This window comes from Paramormyrops kingsleyae, chromosome 17 (assembly GCF_048594095.1).
Source record: "Paramormyrops kingsleyae isolate MSU_618 chromosome 17, PKINGS_0.4, whole genome shotgun sequence".
Lineage (NCBI taxonomy): Eukaryota > Metazoa > Chordata > Actinopteri > Osteoglossiformes > Mormyridae > Paramormyrops > Paramormyrops kingsleyae.
The window spans coordinates 16,747,297-16,773,322 of record NC_132813.1 but is presented as its reverse complement, the minus strand read 5'-3'; the positions used below and the strand labels follow the sequence as shown (position 1 = coordinate 16,773,322).

General features: G+C 45.0%; 1 protein-coding gene across 1 annotated transcript; it reads left to right on the top strand.

Annotated features, from left to right (window-relative positions):
• The first annotated feature begins 2,123 nt into the window (after window positions 1-2,123).
• Window positions 2,124-19,221, top strand: mtnr1ba (melatonin receptor type 1Ba). Its single transcript, XM_023844311.2, has 2 exons — window positions 2,124-2,638; window positions 16,487-19,221. The coding sequence occupies exons 1-2, from the start codon at window positions 2,440-2,442 to the stop codon at window positions 17,353-17,355; spliced, it is 1,068 nt and encodes a 355-aa protein (XP_023700079.1). The 5' UTR covers window positions 2,124-2,439; the 3' UTR covers window positions 17,356-19,221.
• Window positions 19,222-26,026: the final 6,805 nt, after the last annotated feature.

The window sequence follows — 26,026 nt, the reverse complement described above, 5'->3', positions numbered from 1 at the left end:
TCTGATATCAGCTTTGAAAGGAGCATAATTTCCCGGGTATCTTTGTCTCTGTATCTTTGTCTCTGGTGATTATATCACAAAATGCTTTGGACAGTACACTCTGTGTGGCAAAGTGTCATATCTGAGCAAATCTCTTTCTGGCTTGCTTGAGTTGACCTGAGCGGCTGGCTGGTCAGTGCTTCCAATAGATTTTCGGATGTCAATATTGATTGATAAAAGCTAGATAAAAACTAAGCTAGCTACCTTCTTGAAATACCGAGGAAAAGTTGCCAGCTGGCGAGTCCATCACACACAACGCAATCCAACAAGCGCATTTGTGAGGATTTGAAAACGTAGGCTAGAACGTCACTTTAATTTTAGCGAATTATGATGGCCTGAATTATGTATTAGTATAAATAATTAGTAAATTGAAAGTTAACAGTAAAATTACAATAAATAAAAAATTAATAATAATTTAAAAATTAGCCCCATCCTGGGTTATTCCCTATCTTACGCCCGTTGCCTCCGGGATAGGCACCGGACCACACGCAACCCTGAACGGGATGAAAGGTTATAGAAAATGGATGGTTGGATGGATGGATGTTTGGATGGATGGATGGATGGATGGATGGATGGATGGATAATTAAAATTATGCCTTACTCTTCTCTGAGAGGGCGGGGTAGTCCGTCAAATGTAGACGTCGCGCCCTCCCATCCTCCTGCCAGTGGTTTGCTTTGAGATACTAAAAACGGCGCACTGACATTAAGGCATCACTGACGCGACAAAACTTTAAAGGTAAAAAAGAGTTTTAAAGGAGTGCGGTCGTGAGTACAATACAAAGCGCTCAGAATATAATCCGTGGGTAACACTTTATAATACTGTTCCGTAGTTAACAGGTAAATATGCAGGAAGTAAGCAGCAACAAAGGAGTAGTGCTTCATTAACACCTATAATTTGGTACTATTAACTACTAAGGAGTTATGCTTAATTACTCAATAGGTAATAGTGAACTAATTATTATAGTAGTTCGCTATTACTTCATTAGGAACTATTGAGTATTGCTGGTCTCATTGGGAATTATGTACTAACTATGCATTATTTCTAATAACTATACTAGTTCATTACTCATCAAATGAACAGTGCTTTTTTATGGACTAACTGGAACTTACAGGCTACTGTTCTCAATGGTTTTTGCCATTTTTTTCCTTTTGGAATAACAGGCTTGTTTCTTCCTACTTGTTTGTATGACATACAACTTATTCTACAAAATGTTACTGCCTAAAATATGTATACAGTACCTACATTTAAATTATTTACCTCACTTCAGTCCGTGTGCCAGTGTTCTTCAAACTGTGCTTTGAAGTCCAACTTAAGGGATGGTCAATCAGAGACTCGTGTTTTGCCACATGATGTGCTCCACCACATATTGTTGATATTTTCTAAACATTAAGAAATTAATGTATGCATTTTAAATAAGGAATGAAGTCTTACTAATGACCTAAATAAAACACGAAGAACATATTGAGAAATCAAGAATAATGTAAAAAGAACGGAGAGGTGGATTCATTTGTGAACCGAAAATTGTTTTCTTCTTAAAAAACGCATAATAAAATTAAATTTAAAGCAAGTCAACAGAGACCCTACCGGGTCTTACTGCAATTGCTAAATGGGTTTTGGTTGAGTCGTGCAAATATTGGCGGAAAATGTAATATAGATTCAGCAATACTGAAACATTTTTTGTGTGCATAAAATAGTTATGTCTTTCATATTTAGGAAAACAAACCCAGACCGCACTTTGTGGACTCGGAGTAAGTGCTCATGTATTCATTAAATGCACGAGTGCCACCACCTCGCCTAGCCTTCCCTCCCTCCCTCCATACATCCTTGGTCCCCTCACCTCTCGCAGAAACAAACACACACACCATAGTTGGTGCGTGCTGCCTAAATGAGCTCCCCTAAATGAAAGCCAACCCTCCCCCCCGGATGGACACCGTTTGGCTGCGCGCTGGAATCGCCACGCATAAAAATGAATTTGGGGGACAGCGCCACGGAGAGGCGGCGAGCAGCAATGGAAAGGTAGATATTAAAAATAAGGGAAGAAAGCTGATGCGCTCCGGCGAAGCTTCCTGTACAAATGAGAGTAAAGAAGCGTGGTGCACCCACGCCTCCTCAAGCAGTCCGTGCATAGGGGGTATCAGGGCTCACTGGCACGGCGGACCCCCCGCCCCCATCACCACCACCGTGACAGACAACATTATAAGGACTCTTTTGGATGCATGCATCACCCGTTGTGCAACTCCATGCAAAAAAGACGGAAGATCCAACTTTTAAGCCCGACCGGCTCTTTGCTTTACTAAGTACACAACACAAGCTGTACCCGGGTCTTGCCCGAATGACGTCGGTGCCTGAATGCTCCGGACGGAGGAAAGGGAAAAGTTGAGACAGCGGCGGTTTTCGACATGCCGGAGGATGTGTCGCTGCTCCGGAACCGCACGGAGCTGGGACACGGCCGCTCTCTGACCACGCCGCCACCGGCGCGTCCCGCCTGGACGATCGCGGTGCTGGCCAGCGTGCTGATCTTCACCACCGTGGTGGACGTGCTGGGAAATTTCCTGGTCATCATCTCAGTAGCCAGGAATCGAAAACTTAGGAACGCCGGTAAGTCCAGGGCGAAAGCTTAATGTATGGGTGCGCAAACTGAGTTTGGCTTAACCATGCAATCACACATAAATGTTTCATTTATTCAGTATTTCATGTCATTTTGTTAGTCCAACCAATAAACAGCATACCTAAATTTACTGCATAGTAGCTGTGAAATAGGGCTAATTACGCACATTATTTTGGTATCAACAGTATTTCAAGTAGATGAAAAGTTATTGCGAAGGACAAGCGCTTACATTTGCGCTGATAATACAAATGTTACACCTCGCCTCGGTGCAACCATCCCAATCACTGCAACAATCTTACTATTGGTGTGTTTGAATGGGAAGCTGGTGAATGAATGTGAAACATTGCAAGGTATTTCATAATGTGATGTTTCATAACGCACAGGTTCATGATGTGATCTATGGGTCGCTCGTCGCACTTGCTTATATGCTGGCTGCGTGAGGCGCAAGCTTTAGTGCGATTTTACAAAACAGCCCAATTATACAACAAATATCGGTATGTAATTTCTAATGAGGACTTCTGGCACGGAGAATAAGTTTAGAATTAATAATCAACTTGAGTACCGCATAATTAAACTGTATTGTCTGTAGCTCATGTAGCAAGTAAGTAAACGTGGATACCTTTTCAGGGGCACGCGTAAGATTTCAGGTTTCAGTTGCGTTTAATTGAAAACGCGCTACTCAGCTAATGTTAATACCATCAGTAGCGATAATAGGCCAATATCACAGCTGTAATGTCTGTAAAATACGTTTTTTTCCAGTTTTTGGTAAAACGGAATTAACCTAGCTATTTCCTTTTCCCCTGTATTGTTTTCTGTGCCAAAGTATTGGTTCATTTCCAAAAATAAACTAAGTCTAGATATTTTCATTTTTAGGACCCCTCACATTCGCTCGTTGTGTTGGAAAAATGGAAACGATTAAACTTGTGAAATCGCCAGGCATTTTAATGGTCCGTGGATGTTTTGTATGACCGTCCGCGGACCATAAATTCTGGAGACCCCTACTGTACTGTATTCATATTGTGGAAAAGTATTGCTGATTTGATGTATAACTGTGTGTTAAAATAATTGTGTCATTTTCTTCCATCTGTTTTCAATAGTCCTCCTGTTTCTATAGTTAACATTTTAGTGTATTTTGATTTCGAGAGAGTTACCGATCACGGTGTTGATGTAAGTTGCAACGATAACATGTGCTGATGTTAGGAAAGCCCGCGTTAAAACTGCGAATCGGTAAAAGTTTCGTAAAAATCTCGTAAATTGCAAAAATAATCCGACAACAGTTAATGTTCCCAAACAAAACGTAACTTAGCACCACATCCGCGCTCCTTCCTTTTCCTTGTTTTTTCCCACAGAGGCTGATCACTGCTCTCGTAGGGTCTGTTTCTGGTCAAGAAAATGGATGGGAGCGTCTGTAGATGTTCATTCTCAGTAAGATGAGTAAAGCTATGATGTTATTATAATTTTGTGTGCTTGTTATAGTTTAGATTAGTATTTGTATATTTATATATGAAGGTGTCCGTTTTCATTAATCTTTATGCCAAATGGACTGTTTAACTTTTATTTTGGGACTTAGTTTTACTAGTGATCACTTATAATAGGTGAGAAACGCACGTAATTACCTTTCGCTTTTCTGGATTTCTCTGGATTTCTCCTGCTCCCACAACGACAGTGGAGGACGTTGTGAGATCTTGAAGGTGTGGCATTTTTGGAAGGCGTGAAATGGCATTTCCGACTGTCATGTCAGAATTCAACATGGACCTGATGAGTATTAATCCTTTGGACAGCTGTGTCTGTGACTATCGGGGGCACCGCGGGGGTGTACGGTGTACCAGGGATTAACTGCTCCATGCACATCAGCGGAGCGCAACGATAGTACTGAACGCGATATGCTCTCTTTAATTAGACAGATAGCGCAGACAGGCTGCTGTTTAATGCCGAAAGGAGCTGCTGATGTCAATCAGGGTGCCTTATTTATGTCCAGTGTGGCAGGATCCACTCAAGGTGATCCTGTAGCTGAGGGTTGGGGGGGCTTCTGCAAGGGGCCCATGCAAAATTTACCCAGGGTAGACCCCAAAGCAGGCGATCACAATTTGCATCAATTTACTGAGAACCTCCCTACCTGGGTCAGCAGATTTTACCACCATTCTCCCCATCTCCCCATGTCACTCATTCCCCACCCCTGAAGAGACCCGTAATGTCAGCATACCGATCTGTTATTTATATACGTGCGGTATTAAAGCAGCTGGCCCCCATACCAACTTAGTCGAGTGTGCTCCTTTGGTTTGTAATGTCACATGGCCACATTTAATCACAGGAGTCCTCTTAAAAACCCGCTTTGACTGAACTTCAGATCCTTGGAAATGCCTTTGAAGCTCGACCTGTCTGGCTTGAAGCCCCTGCCCTCTGGTCTGGATGAAGCATCACTTCAGAGCCGGTCTGTAAGAGAAGCTCTGGGGTCATGCCACACTGCTCTGAAGCATTTTTCACATTGTCGGGGACGCTTTTTCTTGCACTCCTGTAAGATGTTGGGGCTCCTGGGGGGTCTGTAGCATATTTGTTTAAGCAATTAATGTAATTGTTGGTGTTCATAGTTTCCTGTCTGGGGGCTGCATAAATCCAGACGGCCTGTTACTGTAAAAATTAGACTTGTCCTCCCTCTTGGCTTTGTATCCAATCTTTTCAGTTTTTTTTTGGAAATAAATATGAGTGTGTGTTTTATGCACCTGTTTGTGCAGGACATGTCTGGGCTTTGGTCCACCTTTGTTGCCCTCTTATAATTCCTTGCGTTGAGCAGAGGGATTAGCCGTGCCTTTCCCTTGTTTATTCAGGGCTTATTAAGGTGTGCCATGTTTGACTTTAGGAATTCAAACTTCATCTGCCTTAATCACTCCAGTAATATATCTACTGGAAAAGCACGCAGGCCGGCGGATTCCATCGAGTGGCGTGCCCATGGTCCGAGAGTCCGCCATGTTTATGTGTTTCTGAGGAATCTTTAGGGTACATGTGCATATTTATGCACTGCTGACAGGTGTGTGCGGTACCACGTCCCATGGCTGGAAAACAGGGTCATTATCAAGGTTGAATTTTTTACATATCCTTTAGGAGGTTTGCTGTAGTGGTTTATGAACTCAAACACCTACTCAAGAAAAACCTAAAAAGTGACAGTGACTGAGGACAGTAAGCATGGACCTCATATGCCCTGTGCGGACAGGCTGTCTGTCCCTACCCAGAAGGCTCCGGCCCCAGCCTTTGTAGTCTCTGCAGCTCTGTACAGACACCTCTCCGGCTGCAGATAAGAATCCAGGAAGGAACATTATTTCTCAGGAGGCACAGCGGAGGAAAGGCCTGTGATCCTGACTCCACCCGTGAGCTTCTCTCAGGGCTCAGGCATGACCAGAACGGTTGATTGGCTTTTGGCTGCTCCTTTAATTCTATTAAATTGCAGTCATGGGGCAGAGTGAAACAGGAGTGTGTCGACATCAGAGAGGAAATGATCCCCGACAGCATGCTCTGGAGTAGAGCAGCAAGGCTTCCTAACCCCGAACGTCACATACCACACTTCTCCATATCTTTCATACAAAGCACTTCTGTAGTCATAAAAGTGGCCTGAAATGTCGTCAACACGCTTCCCCACTTTCAGAGAATTCTGATGTATGTTTCTTTTCATCCATGAACTGCTTGCATAATACAAAGAGCTTCTCTGGCATTTTGTTTTTGAGTTCAGCTTGGCAGGGAGTTTTTTTTTTTGGTGCATTTTTTTAACTCTCAGACACCAAAGGTGTGCCTGGGAGACTCTTTAGGTCGCTCTCTGGTGTGACTCCCATTGAGGGACAACTAAGGAGAGGAATCCTTCTGGCTTATCCCAGTCTTCCACAGGTCCGTGCGTCTCTCACTCTGCTTCAAGTGCCTCATTCTCTAGAGAGAGCAGCTCATCTCTTACATGTTTTAAAAAAAGAACAGCATCCATTCGTCCCATCCGCAGCTGCTCAGTAAAAATGAGATTTTGAGGCACCCGCCTCTGCCTCTGCCTCTGCCTCTGCCTGTGAAGCTCGCAGCCGTGTCCCTCCTGCTCGGCTGCACCCTGCCAAATTCCCCATGACTTTGTGGATTCCCTGAACATTCAGTTATCTGAAAGAGCACAGACTCAATTGGCTTCGAAATAGTAAGGGTCAGCACACTGGGCATGAAGGAGTCCGCCTCCAGAAATTCTGTAAGTTTACCCCATACTTTCAGTTTGTAAAGTTTCTCGGTATGTTCTGTTCCTAAGGTTAATTTGTTACTCTTTATTCAGTTTAGCAGGTACAGGGTGGCAGAAAGACGATGTAGGCCAGGGTTCCCCAATTCCGATCCTGGCGTACTGGTACTTGAGCAGGGAAATCTGCAAACTGTGTTGGATTCTGGCCCCCCAGGACTGGAATTGGGGAACCCTGGAGTAGACAATGTCCCATACAGGTCTCTGCTTCTACTGGAGCACATGTAGCATTTGGGTCAAGTTTTGTTACCCTTTTGTGCGACTGGTTGTCTACCAGGAGGTGTGATTCAAGGACCCCACACACACACACACACACACACACATACAGTACAGGTTCTCATGAAAGCAGGGGCAGGGCTGGCACAAAGGGGATGGACAAACATGAATATAATGGATGTTCCAGTGCAGAGTGACGATTGACAGGCTAGGCACCAGCACCACCAGTGAAACGTGCTGATCTGGGGCAAGTCAGCAGCAATTTTCTTGGGCGACTATGATCAACCAATCCCCAGCTCACCTGTACCATCCCAGAGAAATGCCAGAGGAACTGTCACACAGCTGAAGGCCGGTTGTACTGAGGTGCACTTGAGCTCCGTTCTCCTGCTACTCTGGAAGCGTTGGGGTGAGAGAGTGGGGGTCTCCTGGGGAGAAAGCAGACTTTAAGCAGCTCTCAGAATGGACCCTGAGTGATCCCACTCCCCGGCTGGTGGGGGAAATCCTGACTTCCCATTCTGTTCTTTCAGCAAGTCAGTATGACCCACAAAGGTCTCTCTGGAAACCTGCGTGATCAGGGAGCATCTCCTTCATGGAAGAATAATTCTTTTGACTGCATATTGCAGTAAAATGTTCAAATGCTGAATGTTAATGGAAGATAAACCACAGAGCAACTGTTTGAGCAACATTGCTGAGCAATGTAGCTGACCAATGTTGCTCAGCACTTTCCCATTGATCTTGAGCAACAAATTTTGATTTGAAAAACTTTGATCAGCAGTGGGAAACTTTTCTCGATTATCCAGACCCAAATGAGTTGCTCTTTGTTTCACCTGGTTGGAGGTTGCCCGGCGACATTGCTCAAAAAGTTTCCCTTTAGGGATCTGAACAGCCATTTTGCAGTGGACGTAGAAAGATGAACTGAGGCTATTTTGAACTGCCCTGACATCACATTAGTATAGATTAGAAGCAGGATTCGGAGTCAGATCCTTCTTGATGAATTTCAAAATCCACAGAGCAATCAAAATCCCACTGACAGAATGAACTGCCAACACGCAGTGTGTTTAATATGTACTGTTAATGTTTTACAGTTTCTTGACAGTCTTTCTTCCACTAGGGTAGTTTAGAAGTTGTGTTGCACTGTGACCATAATTGCTTTGGAGGTTAAAATCGAAGGTCCTTGGAAAGCAGCTCTGTGATCTCACTGTGATCTGATTGTGATCTAACTGTGATCTCACTGTGGCTTCACACCTCCAGGGCCGTGGGTTTGATTCTGGCTCCTCTTTGTGTGTGTGTGTGTTGTGTGGAGTTTGCATGTTCTCCCCGTGTTGAAGTGGATCCTTTAAGTTGCCTGTTGTGTATGTCGTCTTCTGTCATGGTATGGTATTCACTGTGCACTGACCCTGCATATGATGTGTAGTTGTGGAATATGTGTTGATTTAAAAATAGCATCTTGTTTTGATGTAGCTATCGCTAAACATGCTTTAGATAAAACAGTATGCTCAGTCTTGAGACGGGTTGTAAGTCCTCGGGAGCTGGTCTCCTACTCTGGGGCGTGTCTCAGTCTGGAAAGCCTCAGGGGGTTTTGCTGGACCTGGCCTTGCAGCAGAGGCGATCATTATTGAGACTTCCTCGCGTTCAGGCAGGCAAGCTTCAGAGGCAATCAAAAATGTCTATGAAGGGACCTAACAACAAAAATACTGGGACTTTTTTGGCTGTACCCTGCATGTAGCTGGACATGGTAAAGTGTGATATGTACTCAGTAAAGAAGCCATACGCTGAAGGCTATCTTCTTTTTTCCACAGCCTTTCTTAGCATAGGCCACTGAGGCAGTTTATTCAGGATCTCCTCTGCTGAACAGCCCTATCCAGAATGAGGGATTCACTGGACCTCGAAGACAATGTCTCACCTCAGAATTTTGTCTGAATTAGACCTGCTGTCGTGTTGCTTCCATGTGTTTTTTTGTCGTCAGCTGTCTGCGGGTCAAGGTCCACTGTTTGTTGTTCTGATCCCCAGATTATATCATATAATACATGAGTACCAACGAGAAGGTGAGTCGAGCTGGGTCGATAATATCTGATTCATAATTAGGGCAGAATGAGCTAAGTGTTCTGCTGTTTGCGCCTCTGTTAGACTCAATTATTTTCCACCGTTTGATCTTCCGTCTTGACTTTGCTCAAAGGGCTGTGAAAGCTCTCGAGTGTTACCCTATGTCTTTTCTGAATCTCCCAGCTTTACAGGACCTGCCTGGATGCTTGTGTTTTCATAATTCTCCAATAGTTCTTTGCACACAAGAGATTGGTGGTGTCACATTGCCAAATACATCATGCTTTCAGGTTGTGTTTGGGTAAGCCCCATACTGCATTGCCCTGGGCCCCACAATCCTGGCCTATGTCCTGGAAAGAGCTGTTACATCTTCAGAGTCCATTTCCATTCACAGCTGATTTATAGGATATCAGCCCAGTCACTTGGCAGCATGAATCATTCTGTTCAGTTTACGTAATGACTGGGTGATTCCCGTGGCTCACAACTATATTTGTGGAAGCTCCGCACAGGCAAGTTGAAAGTTCCTTTCCACTGAATTATCCCAGGCCGTGTGACACCTTCAAGCAGCCAATAGTGTGAAAGTAGAGGACTGAAAATATTAGTGATACACAAAGGATTTTGGGTAACGAAATCTGGGCGGGCATTGCAGTTTGAGTGTTCGTTTGATTTTGGGCATATCGCTGTTTTATACCATACGCACATTTGGAAGTTTTTTCGGCTGTTGAAATACAGAAAAAGAATTTCCCTCTTGCATATCAAAGGAAAGTGTCCGAGTGTTGGCGCTCTGGGTAACGGTTTGCAGGTCGAGACTATCGCATCCAAAAACAGGCCTGATGCCTTGAAGTCACAGACAGCCTTACTGTCAGGAGTGTTTTTCATTTGTGCATTGAAAAATGACCCCATTTTGAATGTTTCCAAACATCATCACTTCGTCAGTGATCAGATACCGAAAGCGGGTTCTGGATTCAGGTGGCCCCTGGTTTTCACATCCAGCACCCAGGCTAAGTCTTAAGCCCTCCAGCAGGAAATAAAACAGCTTTATTCTCAGACCACCTTTTGTCTGTGGATATGGAGTTTAGAAGCAGCAGGATAGATCAAAGGATTTAACTTCATAAATCCATTCATCTGTAAACATCCTCAGCAGTCGTCTTGTGACTCAAGCTAGATTAAAAATTCCATCAGTGATCTCGGTGTGTAAAGGTTGTTTCACTATCTGCATGTCGAGAGTCTTTTAGCTGTAACAGTCTGGCCTGCCATGGGGTTTGCTCCAGTTGCTACAGAAGGGGGCTTACATCCCAGCAAGGTGTGCAATGTTTAAGGAACCAGTGGCCAAATGGCAAGGCTCCTTCAGCAGACTTTTAACTGGAAGTGCCCCAGTACTGGATAAATGCTGAAAATGTGTATGTTTAAATTAATACACAGAGCAGTGGTATTCAAACTATTCAGGGGGACCCGGGAGAGAGGATCAAACAGAACCGTGTGGAGTCAGCCCTGTTTTGAAACTGCGACCCCCATGGCCCTGAATTGGATGGATGGATGGAATTTTATTTAGGGGTTAGTAGGTAGTAGGTGTGTGTTGGGGGGTGTGTGTGTGGGGGATCATGACAAATATATAAGCCCTAGGGATTCCCTATCAAAAATGTTTGAATACTATTGACATATGTATAAATTTCTAGTTGTGTAAAAATAAACAAAGCATTGTAGTAAACGTAATAAAAGTAAATAAAAATTTAAGCAATTAAACACAATAGTAATATCACAGCAGGAACAGCAGAGGAAAAACCACTTTTGGTCACAGGGGGTGAAAAAGCAGCGTGGGGGGGCCCTCCTGCCTAAAGGCCAGCCCGTCGCACGGTCAGCTCATTTGCCTTTCGACCTCGTGGATCCCGGATGTCTGTTTTCCCCCTTGTTCATGATGTATCAGTCGTGTAACATGGCAACGCACCATGGCACAGTAGACAAAAGCAGGAAACTGGGGAGTTTTCAAGGAGGACATCCCCCCCCCCCCCCACCACCACCACCACCACCACCACCACCACCTTGAACACCACCAGCCTGACCGAGGCGTGGTAGGCTAGGCTATAAGCTCTCAGCTCTGTACTCGTCTCTATGCAGCTTAAAATTAGGAAAAAGTAACTTTCAGAAATGCATAACTAACACGTGATAGCAGGTTAAACTTTATGCTGGTAAAAAAAAAAATTACACACTGAAGCGCTGCTGCACCATATTTATATTAGTATGTCTGATGTTCAACAATTAAATGAAAATCCAATATGTTTTATGAGCCAGTTAACTGTGCAATGTCTGATGCCATGTTCTAATGGGACACCTATTATCTCATGATTAACAACTAACTGCAGCAATTTCAATACCGACAGTTGTGATTCAAGAACTATTAGCTGGTAATAAGTGAATAAAACGTCTCAGCGTCTGGAAACAAGAAGTCACCTTCATGGTCTGTAACGGTCTTTTTGTTTTGCCACCGAAGCATATATAGCCAGAGCTGGCTTTCACAGCCGGGCTCGTTTAAAAACTGCTGTGTAAATAAATGCTGGTATTCTGCCTGGCCAGTGACCCCGAGTGTACAGTTACTGCACTGTCACCCGGCAGCGTCCTCAGCGACCTCTTGAATACCTCTGAACACTCTCGGCATTTCGCTCCCCTGCTTTGACCGAGCACCTGAAGCTGCTTACTTAATGCCGACTGAGGGCTCTCCATGTTAAATCATTCTTTAACGCCGCATCAGTCAGCGTGCACCTCTCGAAAGATGAAAATATATGACGTTATTCTCACATTTAAAAATGACAGCTTGCAAATCTGAATGTGTACCTGCTGCCAGGGAAGATGTATTTGCTACCAGTTGTAAAAAGTGTGCGGAGGAAAAACTGTAGAGGAGCTGCATGATACCATCTTAGCCAAGAAACACACCATTACTGTAGGTCTGCTGCTGCAGACCTGCCGGCGCGACCCGCATTTACAGTGAGGCGGATCCGCTACCGATCTGCCCCCAAGCAAGAGGAAGCAGGAGTGATCGCTCTTCGTTTTCAGGGAGGATGTGAGTTGTCCAAGGTGATACTTTGAGGCAGAGGATTGTTTGTCATTTAAAAAAAGACTCGTGACAAATTAAAGATGACACTTAGGATAACTACTCAGAGAGAAGCTCCTCACGGCCTGCATCATGGTTTGCGGACCTGGCTTATACTGGTAATGGGATCCAGGTGCAGTGATGGGGGTCAGCTAGCATGTGACAGCAGTGAGTCAGGTCTCTGTGCTAACGACTGTCCCCCCGGTGCACAGAGTTAACAGGGATGTGATCAAACCCCCGTATCCACAGCCTGCTCCGCATGTCTCCTAATGGCAGCGCAGGCCACAGTCACATGAGGAAACGTCTGCCTTCACCTGCACAGATCGGAAGCGAGGCTGGGAGCGGGACCCTATCCATCCATCCATTTTCTGTACCCACTCGCCCTATTCAGGGTCGCATGGGTTCGGAGCCGATCCTATGGTGAGATGTACCTGCTTCAGCTCATCATAGCTACACATGAGCAGTAACCAATCAGGAAATGGAACCATGTGCCATGGATGGGGAGGGGGGAGGGTATGGACAGAGAAATGGTATTAACCAAACAATGAGGAGTAGTTAAGACAATGGATGGGAATTTAAGTGTCTTTACAGGGGAGGCACAGGAGATGGGTTGGAATAGGCCAGTAGAGCTTGGGTGGATGGCTTGGCTTCACAGCTGGTCTGTCACAGGTGGCCTGTACTGCTGCCATGGTGCCAGAAGGCGTCTTAAAATTGCAAATGACTCCTTTAAGGCCTGGACGTCCAGGCCTACTGAGAGCATGTCAGGCACGTTCATGGCATGTTTACAGAGTTCAGGACCTTGGACAGCGTCAGATGCACCATGACGGCACTGAGACACGCTTCGCTGAGCTTCCCCACCAGTCATGGTCTCTTCCGGATCATTCCCTGCCCAGTCTGCTTTCTCACACTCCACAGGGCTCAATAAGGTGATACATGTTACCAACACTGTTAGTCATTGTCTACAAACACCTGTTAAGTAGTTAAACACTTTCCCATGTGCATCTTTATCTCGTTAAAGGTGCATGTTAATTCCGATTCTGACTTTTGGCTTACGATGTCCTTGATTGTACAACTGGGACAAAATGCAGCTCAGTCCTCTGAAAATGTGGCCCAAATTTGATAGCACTGAGACAAACACAGGATGCCTTTAATAAGCAATGTGTCACTCATTGTTCGCGATAAATACATTAAAGCTGGGGCCACATCTGGCTGACGCCCTGTAACCTTAACTTAGCTGGATGTCGTTGACTGATGTGTCTGTAAGCTGGCCCTGTGAGAGAGCCACCTCCCCAAACACAGAGGTGCACTGGCATTCCACCATCTGCCAGCTGATGTCTGGGTCAGCGCAGTGCGATCCAGTCCTAATGGCGTGTCTGCCTCAGTCCGTCTCAGTCCGACACGGAACATTAGACAGGCGCAGGAACATCTGTTCTGATGATGGTGGTGGGAGTCGCTCCTGGAAACCGGGTCTTTTAGAACGTCAGTGCTGGTACCAGTGTGAATAAATCGATTAGGCAGTGAGCGAACGCGTGAATCTGCATTTTAGCTGCCGTCATCATCACTGTAGTTTGTGAGATTTTCAGATACACAGCAGAGCCAGGCAGTGGTTCTGTCTTAAGCAAGGCCCTGCTACCCACAATGTCCGCAAACATCTCACTTAAAGCTCAACTTTCATATGACACATTTTCCTGGCCCTGAAATATTCAACTCAAGGCTGCATGTATTATAAATGCAAGATGCATGAAATATATATCTCTCCCCCCATCCCAAACCCAAACGGCATCATTAACCTCAGAGAGTACAGTAAGCTTGCAAATGTGTGGTGTATATTTTTTTCTGGGTCACGGTTTGCCGTATTGGCTTCCATGCAGAATTCCAAAGCAGGAGCCCGAGTGCCCCCCACCCTTCCGTGTTTCCCTGCGAATTACACAAGCCTGCTATGCGCTACATGACAACCCAGTGAGGCAGTCCACGGCCGGTACCATCGCAGGGTCGAGGAACAAGCAAAGAGAAACACTAGCCTGATATCGCTCCATGCTTCATGGATGCTGCCCCTTCTGCTGATATTCACTGGAAGATCAGCGTAAATACGCTTGTGCCCAATAGAGTCCTTGACAGCCATAAGTGTGTAACGTGTTGTTTCACTCATTTGTACGTCACTTTGGAAAGAAAGTTCTGTTAAATAAAGTAAATGTGATGCATGTTATATTTAATTAAAGGATATAAGCAGAGAGCAAAGCTAGTTGTTGAAATCCGATGTGCTTCGATCTGCGTTTTATTCGTATTGCCCTCAGACCTCCTGCAGCTGTTTATCAGAGATCATTTTCCATCAAGGCTGCCACATTACATGAGCATTTTTTGCAGCATCCACTCATCACAGCATCACGGTACAAGAGTGCTGCACTTCTTTTGCATTGTTTTGGAACCACTTCAAGGTTTTTCTTTAATCACTGTCCTATTTTTCTAAGTTTTTTTTTTTTCCGCAAAACAGGCTCAAAATAATGAGTGTTTTTCTGATAACTGAGTTTTTGTTGCAAGAACAAAGTGATGAATAATTTTGTTTTTCTTTTCTGAAGGAGATAAAAGATTGTGTGTGAAGATCAGAAAAGAGAGGGAAACGTGTGACCCCCCCCCCCCAACTTTCTGTCTGTCTGCTTTCCATGTACCGTTACCAGGCCAGTCAGCCAGGTCGTGACCCAAACAGCAGCCGTTTCTCTCCGCCTTTGCCTGCGGTCCATCCCGCAGATGCTCCTCTCACACACCGGCTTTTGTCCTCACATCAGTTTCACTTTCTCAGTATCGGCGTTTCAGGGTTTTTTCATTTTTGTATTCGACTGCCTGGGGAACATTATCGTATATCGCGGCAAAGTGTTTCCGGACAAATAAACTCGCTCAGGAGAACATCAGAGTGAAAATGACACCAGTCTCCACCTACCCCCCCCCCCCCAGCTGTGGCTGGACAGACTCCTCCCCCCCTTTTCCTGTCCCTGTCAGTACCGGGAGACGTGAAGATGGAGGGAATCCCAGAACGACAGAAACGGTGGATGTCACCATAGGATGAATGCGGCGAGTCCACTGTCATTCAACAGGGGTCACTGACATTAACTATAATCGCAGCATCTATGAGGATAAGAGCTGAACGTCATACTACTGCAGTCTAGATGTAAATATAATTAATGGCAGCCGATTATACGTAGGGGACGTCGCATGTACGGGGTTGTCGCGTGTACGGGGAAGTAGCGCTCGAAATCAGGCACCTCAGCTGGGCCGCCCTGCCAAACATGTTCCACCTCCCTACCTCAGGATGGGAAATTACACCCCTGTGGCCTCCTGCTGTCTGTGGAGGCGAAGCTGCACCATCGGAGCTGCAAGGGGTTGGGCAGCATTTTAATTCACCAATTATCCATGATCTGATGACACGTGGGACCTGGGTGAACTTCTCAGAACTCCTGCTATTAACTAGCACCAGTAACCAGTTAACCGGTAGGAAAAGTTTCTGTACGATTAAAAAAGGAGCCAAATTCAATGTAATATTTTAACAGACAGGTTAGAATGCACGAGAAATCTGTGCATTGTCAATGATATTTTCGGCAAGATGATTTCTACAAGGCAATTACAGATGTTAAGTCATTCTTCATCCCGTTAGCAGACGTAAGGCAGTCCCAGGCAACCCTTGAGGAAAAAGCGTTTTACAACCAAAGGGGGGAAATATCACACTTTCTAACAGGTGTCTCTACTCTGCTGGATTTATTAAGCAATTAGGTCTGAAAAAACTGAACTAAACCTCTGAATCAAACCACTTAGAGTCGTCTTAGCAGATAGAGTAGTCATTCGTCACACGTCTCTCAGTTCTGTAATAAGATTTGAAGATATGTCTGAGAGAGATTAACAAGGAGACCGAGCAGTCACACTGGCTTTGGGCAAGACAGTGTCAGCACTGAATATTCACAGAGTGAAAGGATTTGATGGACAAATTAAGTACATAATGGAAGAAAATTGAGAAGAACAAGGTCAGGTTTGTTGTTTCTGGGTCCCACTGAAAAAGTCACTTTGGCCTCTTTGTGTCGTGACTGAATGTGGCCAACAGGGGGCTCCCAAAGCTCGGGGGTTCGATGCAAATATGTGATTTGAGTGGTGGTACACACTGCCACTGGGTACGACGTGATCCAAATACCGGTAAAAACTCATTTCCCATAATCCCACAGATTTCCTCCCGCCGCTAAGCATGCCTTTGGTTTGTGCCCACAGGGAACGTGTTTGTGGTGAGCCTGGCCTTTGCCGACCTGGTGGTGGCGTTCTACCCCTACCCGCTGGTGCTCTACGCCATCTTCCATGACGGCTGGTCCCTGGGCGACACCCAGTGCAAGGTCAGCGGCTTCCTGATGGGGCTCAGCGTCATCGGCTCCATCTTTAACATCACTGGCATCGCCATCAACCGCTACTGCTACATCTGCCACAGCCTCAAGTATGAGAAGCTCTACAGCTACCGCAACACGCTGCTGCTGGTGACCCTCATCTGGTTGCTCACTGTGGCGGCGATTGTGCCCAACCTATTTGTGGGCTCCCTGCAGTACGACCCGCGCATTTATTCCTGTACCTTCGCCCAGACCGTCAGCAGCTCATACACCATCGCTGTAGTGGTCGTCCACTTCCTGGTGCCCATCACCGTGGTGATCTTCTGCTATCTGCGCATCTGGATCCTGGTGATCCAGGTGCGGCGGAAGGTGAAGAGTGAGGTGCGGCAGCGCCTCAAGCCCAGCGACCTGAGGAACTTCATCACCATGTTCGTGGTGTTCGTCCTCTTCGCCATCTGCTGGGGGCCACTCAACTTCATCGGCCTGGCCGTGGCCATCGACCCCCAGACGATGGCACCCCGAGTCCCGGAGTGGCTCTTTGTGGTCAGCTACTTCATGGCCTATTTTAACAGCTGCCTTAATGCTATCATCTACGGACTGTTGAACCAGAACTTCCGGAAGGAATACAAACGGATAATCATGTCCGTGTGCATGCCCGGGCTCTTCTTCCAGGAGACCTCCCGGGGGGGGACAGAGGGCATGAAAAGTCGGCCCTCCCCAGGACTCAACAACAATGAGCAGGTGAAAGGAGAAACCCCATGACGCGTTTTCTCTTCCTGCCTGTTGTCCCTATTATCGCTATGGACTCCACCAAATGTGTGAAGATTGTGTTGGGAAAAGGGGCTCAGTCACTTGTCTTCTGGGAATCAGGGACTCTACCAACTGTGTGAAGAGGTGGGTGGAACTAACCCCATCCATCCATCTATTATCTGCCGCTTATCTGGGGTTGGGTTGTGGGGGCAGCGATTTAAGCGGGGATCCCCAGACCTCCCTTTTACCATCCACCTCCTCCAGCTCCAGAAATACCAAGGCGTTCCCTTGTTAGCCAAGAGACATAATCTCTCCAGTGTGTCCTGGGTCTGCCCCGGGGCCCCCTCCCAGTGGGACATGTCCGAAACACCTCCCCAGGGAGCCGTCCAGGAGGCATCCCGAATACATGCCGAGGCCACCTCAACTGGCTCCTTTCGAGAATTAACTGTGTTTTTGAAATATCTGAGTGCCATTACCAAACCATACAATCAGAATTATGTATCATATCTTTATTACACCTCAGGTCACTTGCATTTTCTGCTGCTATAGCAATATGCATTTCAAAGTCAAAACACCAAAACTTTATTAATTTTTCTACATTGGTACATTGAAAAGGGATATATTTAAAGATATTAGGTATAGTATTATGATTTTCTCTGTAAAAATTTTAGCGTTTGTTCCACTGTGGTTTGTCTCTGTAGGTTCGTAACCTGAAATTTTATTTTACCTCATAATTGAAATGCTTGGTGTTTGTATAGACTTTGTGTTTTTGTCTCTCACTTTTGGGTGTTGTATTGAAGGTGACGTTTGCTCTTTGGACCTCATTGTTCTCTCACGTAGCACCAAGCGTCTTCTACTGACACGTCCATTCGGTTATGACCAACGGGAGGCGATGGTCTCTCTCTAGTAATCCAAAAAGTGAGAAATCTGCCAAAAAGACTGGTAACCTTTACTAAAACCAGCACTTTTGTCTGGAGTGAATTTTTTGGGGACTGCAAAAGGTGAAAACAAACAATCAAAAAACAAAATGCAAAAATAAACAGACTGTAATAAAATGGCACCATGTGTGTTTTTTCAAAAAGGGGGGAATTTGTTCCTCATTGGCTGGAAAAGCCCTAATGAATGCTGCTCTGATGGTGTCCCCGGGGAGGGGGGGCGTTGTCCTGTGATGATTTTTACAATTAAGTTATTCCTATGATTCTCTCTATGCATCGTATACTTCATATTAGAAGCATAAATTCAAAGGAAGAGACATTTTTTTGTATTGAATATGCAGAATTAAAAAGACGATTGATTTTTTTCAGGTTCAGCCTTGACATTATTCAATTATTTTTAAACGTGGAAGTTAATTAATTGCAAATCCCAAATGTGTGATCTTTCTAATGAGGTGTGATATGCATGACCTGTGTAGTTTCTTTTCATGTTTGTACACTCACTCCCAAAAGAACCGGCCAATATAACGAACAAAACAAAAAAAGGGGTGTTTTCTAAACAAAGGCAACCCTTTTTTCTCCTTTTGTGTGCATGTATATAAAAGGAAGACACACAAAATAAAAAGAAAGACAAGACTGGGCATTTAGAATGTAATGAGCAACTTCTAACACTGGTATTTTTGCATTGCTGTGATTTTGAGCAAGCTGCTGGTGTAAACATTTTCAATGTTAATAAAACGTATTTTTAAAGTTTTCTATAGTTTTTTTTTTTTTACAACGTAACTCAAATCACGACTGATAAATCTCATAAATCTTCATGGTGGATAATCCAGTGTATGAATAGAGCTTTGCCATTTGGGGAAAGGCTTTTCCAACATGCCAGTTTCTTAGCTGGTGGAGGTCTCTGGACTCTTTTTAAAAACTAAATAAACAACTTAAAATGCAATGCTTTGTTAGTTCTTCTTACTTTTCTTTAACGTGCTTGAAATGCACCATTTCTGTGGCTTTTTCTGTGGGGCAGTTAGATAAATGTTGCACCGCTGCTGTACTAAGGTGAACTGGTGACCAGTGAGATGGACAGGCCTGGATGATGGGCTCTCGGGAAAATCAAGTAATTAATTAATCAACAGGTTCATTGAAAGGAGTGTCTAACGAGCTCATGGACTCACCTATGCTGTTGTGTTGTGTTGTGGTGGGGGGGGGCAGTCTGTATGTTCAATGGCCCCTAAATGAGGTTAGAGAACCTGGTCCATTTCCCTCCAAATGGCTGGTAAATATCTCAGGCTGTAAAGTAAGAGAAAACCGGAGAAAACACTAGTAATCAGGATAGAAAGCTTGTCAGAAGCCTACCCAGTTGAAAGCACTTTTCCCTAGAGTTAGAAGGTGGACCGTTGCCATGACAGCAAGCCCAGTCCTCTAATATACCTGCCGGGGAATGGCCAAAGGTTCTGACTGAGAATCATATAGTTTTGAAAATGAACATCCTGGTTTTCTCCACTGTGATTAATTTTCACTGTCCTCTGACAGATGGCACTCTATAGGGCCATCAGTGTGATTTATGGGTGCTTTTCATTTATGGTGCAAATTAATTCAAACTAAATAAATTGAAGAATCAATGAAGCACATTTCCTTTGCTGTGGTCTGCCGACGTTGTGATCATTTTCACGCCAATAGGATGTGAGGTGTAGAAAAGAGGCTGGAGGTCAGTTAGGGTAGGAAAGGAGTCGGGGGGCGAGGGGGTAGGAAAGGGGTCGGGGGGCAGGGGGGTAGGAAAGGGGTCGGGAGGAAAGGGGTCCGTGGGAAAGAGGTCGTGGGCGGGGGAGTAGGAAAGGGGTCGGGGGACGGGGGGGTAGGAAAGGGGTCGGGGGGCAGGGGGGTAGGAAAGGGGTCGGGAGGAAAGGGGCCCGTGGGAAAGGGGTCGTGGGCGGGGGAGTAGGAAAGGGGTCGGGGGGCAGGGGGGTAGGAAAGGGGTCAGGGGGCAGGGGGGTAGGAAAGGGGTCGGGAGGAAAGGGGTCCGTGGGAAAGGGGTCGTGGGTGGGGGAGTAGGAAAGGGGTCGGGGGACGGGGGGGTAGGAAAGGGGTCGGGGGTCGGGGGGCGGGGGGGTAGGGAAGGGGTCGGTGGGCAGGGGGGTAGGAAAGGGGTCGGGGGTCGGGGGCGGGGGGGTAGGAAAGGGGTCGGTGGTGCCACAGCTGATATAAGTACCCATGTTAAATGAACACATGGTAAATGAAAAGATGATGTGTAAATATACTTACAGATGTATGTTGCCTTATTGCATTACATAAACTCCATGCAATTCTATAAACTGTATGTATTTTGAATATGTATCACATAACTCCGGATTTACTGAAGTGGGTTTTGCATAAGTCGGGAGCTGCCTGTAGTTACTCAGGTCCTCCATGTTGGTGTTGGTATCACAACACGAATCAGATATGTCCAGCTCTCCCTTCATCTGTTATCGGACGTAACTGTTATCGCTACAAAGCCTACGTGAGGATGGATGGATCATGAAAACATGTCTTTTTGCTAGATTTATGTGATTAAGCAAAGAGAAATGTCATGAGTGGGTATAAAACCGGGGCCCGATAAGAGAGCAGCTGACATCCAATGGGACCCCGGTTGTAAAATGACATTTTGCTTGTGAAACATTTACCTTACATTTAATTAATTTATTTTTTTAGTAGACAAATTTATCTGAAGTGATGTACAGTTGAGATGGCAGAGTCTCACAGTCCCTGGGATAATTGGGGTTCAAGGCTTTCCTCAGGGGATTTGAACCAGTGACCTTCTAATGACAGGCACAGTGTCCTAACTGGCTGAGCTACACACACACACCCTCCCCCCCTCCCCCAAAGCATCAGCAATGCATTCAGGCAGCAGGAGAGGTTAAGGGCAGCTTTGGGCGGTGAAGCTGGAAGCACATCTCGTTGATCCTTATCTTCTGACGCATTTCATATTGTGACTTGTGTAATTGCATTTTCATGCTAAAGATAGGCTACGGCATCATCTTGTTTGAAGACAGCGATTACGGAAGCAGAGTGCACCCCCGCTCCCCACTGTCGAAAAATGTTCGGATGCACCAGGGCCACTGTGGTTATCAAGCTATTTTTGGGTCTGGTCACAAAACATGACAGGAGTCCATGAGACCCTACTGGGTCTTTCAGAGATGGCACCTAGGCAGGGTGAGACGACACATGCTCACTGAGTCCAGGATCATCTTTAAACATCTACTTAATTCCTGCAAACCCTTCTGTCTTACCTGCTCTGAAGTTAAGGTAGGTCTCCATGTTTTTCCCCTATTGGTTTTTAACATCACTATCTGTTTTTTGGCTCAGTAAACCATTTCCTCTTGTCTCTGCCAGAATAGGAGCTAGGAAGCCCATGGTCACATGACACAAACCTGTGGTCACATGACTCACACCTATGTCAGTATGTTGGGTCTGCAGATCATTCCAGGTGAGGGGACATGTTTGGTGCTGCTGGATTACTGAAGTCAAATCTTCACATTGGGGAAAAAAAAACAAAAATTGTGCATTATCAGAAGTTAGGAGTGTTTTCAGAGTGACCTTAGCAGAATCTGCAGGGAATTCTTGTCAGATGCAGGACCAAACAGTGATGCAACAGGTATCAATATTTCAGAAGAACATGCAGCTTTTATTCATCTCTGTGATCCAGTTGGACTTTTGGAGGTGCAGTATACCTTTGGCACAAAAAAGGAACGTGGTTTTCATGGTCACGCCCAAATAAGGTCCACAGCATAGTTTCAGAATGCTATTGCTGGATTATTAATAATTACAAGATGTCATGTTGTGAGTCCACTAGCTGACATTTTTAGGTGATTCATCTCATTTTAACTTTTCAGGTTGCACTGTGGGGTGTTTCAGACAGCATAGGGAATTAATTAGTCAAGAAACTTGACCTGCAGAGCCATTTGTTTAAAAACTTTTGCCATTCAGCCCTGGCCAGGCAAAACTGCAAGCCTGACATGGCCAACCGAAGTGCCTTAGCTGTCAGTTGGAGAGTAACAACTGGCCCAGACAGCCGACAATCAAAGACACATCGAGCTGTGAAGAAGAGGCACAGACTCATGGGAAAGCATGGTATAAAGGGGTGGGCTGATGGGGAGGGAATGCAGGAGGCTTCCGAGGACAAACTAAGCATGTCTTAAAATTCACAGCCCAGTTTTGATTGGTTGCTCCTGCTGTCTCTTTCCCTCCTTCCCTCTCCTGTATTATTTGTTGTATAATCACTTATTGGCTTAAAGGAGCTAACTGTAGGTCTCCTTGGCAACAAAGTAGGACTAATTAAATTGCATTAGAAAACAAAGCATGCTTTGATGGTGATATCAACAAAACCATCCAATGCCTGAATTCATTCAGTTCCCCATTTCCTTATTCCTTTTAAAGTTTGCGCTTATTGATGATGACAATTAAGCAGGAATCACATCCTGCTTCTGTGCCTGGAAATGCAACCACAGTGAAGCAGACGGATCCTAATTACACTCTGACTGTCACTCATTCATAAATCCTGCATCATGTGCATCAACTGGTAGCCCATGCAAGTACAAACCAGCTAAGAGCATGAAGCTGCACCAGCACAGGGAAATGCAGGAGGACGGGAGCTCAAGGGGGGAATAATCCGGAATGGATAAGCTGCCATGACTGTCTGATACGTTGTCTTGGAAAGGACCTGTTCTGTCTGGCAAACACCAACCCCCTCCCCCAAACTCCGTGATGGATCGTCACGCAATTGAATGCCTCCACCCACCTATCAGTCCTCGAAATCTAATTAAAGTTGCCTGCTCTGTCCATCTGCGGTATTGAATACATCATGACTAATTAGGTGAGCCAGACAACTGCGGCCTGGGCTCCACCATGACCTGTGGAGGCAGCCGTCTGCGTACCCCGTCCCTCCTGGGTCACCGAGCCACGCGATGAGACCGTCACACGCCAGCGGTGATGCCGAGTCTTAGGAGCAGGGAAAGTCAAGGGGGAGAGGGGCTCAAATCAGCAAGGAGACCCTCGCTGCCACACGCAGAATGCCTGTGTGTGATGGGGGATCCTCTGCAGTCAGAGCAGGCACTGTGGTGCTCTGAAGAAGAAATGCGTGTCTTCAAGGGGTCATTTCCATAGGAGGTTCATGTAGTGGCGCATTCCTATATATTTATTTATTCAAAATATATTAGTCTCGGGGGGGGGGGGGGGCAAAGCATAAGTCACTGACATATTTAGCATAATTCTTCCTATTGTGATAAGGTGGTTGGGTCATTCTCCTGAATCTGAGAACTTAAAAAAATACAATATTTGACATCACCTTAACACGTGAAAAACAGCCAATCTGTATGATTGGGGGTGGGGGTCAGATATAATACGGGGGACATTCGGCCTCCACAATATGATAAAAACTTGTTATTTTGATGTTGTGGGGACCCTTTTTTTTTGGGTCCCTACAAGGGGAAACTCAATTTTATAAAAATGTGCCTGCAGTCAAAAAACTAAAAATGCCAAAAGACTTGTATGTTGTTTGGTTACTTATGGTTATGGTTAGGGCTGGGTGGGGGTTAAGGTTGTCTTTGTCGGGATTTGGGTTTTGCCCATAGAAATGAATGGAGGGTCCCCACAAAGATATGAGATCAGGTGTGTGTGTGTGTGTGTGTGTGTGCTAAATTTTTTGCTAATTTTGTCATCTCCATAGCTTTTGCACTCGACTTGTTGAAATACTTTTCATTACTACTGAAACAAATGGTAATATATTAAAACTGATTATACATAATTGACAGTTTAGACAATAAAGTTGTATAATTTCGGTCTGTTTTCAAATTAATTAAAAAAAATTATGTCACGGTGATGGGTTTGTAAGAATGACCCACAGTTGTTTAAAACTAATTCTGCGTTACCAGTAAAACAACACTTCTAACCAGTTTAACAATAAACACATTTTACTATGACTTGTATTTGTTTTATCATCTCTTTGTCAGACTCCTGGAATTTAATACACATGCACCTGGATATAATGCAATAGTATCACTGAACCCCGCAGCAAAGTTTTGTCCATTTGCAGCATCAACGCCCTTCTCTCATAGACACCCTTCTTCCTGCAACATGACCCAAAAACAATTTCACATATGATTTGGCTCCTCGTACGATTGGTTAACCCTACTCGGGTCACTTGCTTAAGTGGAATCTCACAGGGCATGACTTTGGAATAGAAATGAGGCTGTTATGTTTTTGGTTTGTCTTCTCAAAGATCACACAAGGTCATGGACCAGTGCATTGACAAGTTTAGGGTGTTAATCCACACTTTGAGAACCTTTGCTCGTCTGGACAGCTGCATCTCTTTCCCATGACCAATGGTCAAAACCAGGAACACTGATTCTAAGATTTGATTTGACAGCCTGATGGATCCTAAAACATGGGCCAGAGTTGGTCACACGAGACATTCGAGATTTTGTCTCCTTTGAGCATCCATTACGCTGGGATCGGGTGACAGACCAGGCCGGCTTTAAAATGAAGAGTCTGGAAATGACAGGGTGTCAGACAACACAAAACCACTCAGGCACAAAAAGGAAAAGGGACTACAGTGCATAATTACAAGGTTTTGATGGCAAAGGATGTAAGGGTGAAATGACAGAAGTGATTACTGCTACTAGGATCCTCTTTGAATACCTACTTTGCTCTCTGCAAACCCGTCTGTCTCTGAAGTTATAGTCAGCCAGCTTCTTTTGCCCTCGTCGTCTGATTGATTTTTAACACATCTCCTGGTTTTTGGCCCGGTCAACCATCTTCTTTTCTCATACACTCGCGTTTCACTTCTTTAACCAATCACAGTCTTCATTGTATGACATCACCACATTGGTCCATTTTTTTCTCATTTTCAAACTCAAGGCTTCCAACAATGGAGCCGGGGGCTGTGTGTGGCTCAGGGAGCTGAGCTTCTGTGCCTGTGATTGGAAAGTTATCATCATTATCATCATCATGCAATAAGGACAAGCTGTTACATTGCTCCGTACAGCCTTTGCAGGTCAGCATGTTCCTGTTTTCTGTCTATGACATGTCACTAACAAAAGGCATATGTGATAAAATGGGTACTTCACAAATTTGTGCATCTTGCCACTTAATAGAAGACACTGGCTTTAATTATAGTGAAAGTAAAAAATATGTGAATCCTTTGGAATTATCTGGTTTTCTGCATGAATTGATCATAAAAAGTGATCTGATCTTCATCTAAGTCACAGGTACTGATATACACAATGAGCTTAAGCCAGTAACACAAAAAATTCTACACTTTTCATGTCTTTATTATACAAACTTATTACACGGCTCTCTGGAACGCCTGATTCTGATTGGTCAGTTGAGACATTTGCAGGTTCATTCTTTTCAAATAATAACCGCTCCAAAGTAATAACGCATAGCCGGTACTACTTGTATGTTTAAAATCCCTCTGCGCCAACAAAGATTACCGTTTAAAAATGTTAATTTAAAACAAATATGCCAATAAAATGTTTCAAATTCATATTCCTAATGTGGCAAGTAGCCGTGCAATAAGCGCTTCGCGCCGGGTCCTGATCACACTGTCGGGGCTTATTTCTGTGATAACTACCGGCTGCCTGTACATTATCCCTTACATATTCAATGTTCACAGTGGTGGTGGAAAAAGTAAGTGAACCTTTGGATTTAATAACTAGCTGATTCCCCTTTGGCAGCAATGACCTCAACCAGGCGCTTCCTGTAACTGCAGATCAGACTTGCAC

Excerpts from the sequence above, each read along its gene's own strand:
- mtnr1ba (XM_023844311.2), top strand. The coding sequence starts at position 2,440 with ATGCCGGAGGATGTGTCGCTGCTCCGGAACCGCACGGAGCTGGGACAC. Across the intron at positions 2,639-16,486 it reads TCGAAAACTTAGGAACGCCG|GGAACGTGTTTGTGGTGAGC; the intron begins GTAAGTCCAGGG and ends TTGTGCCCACAG.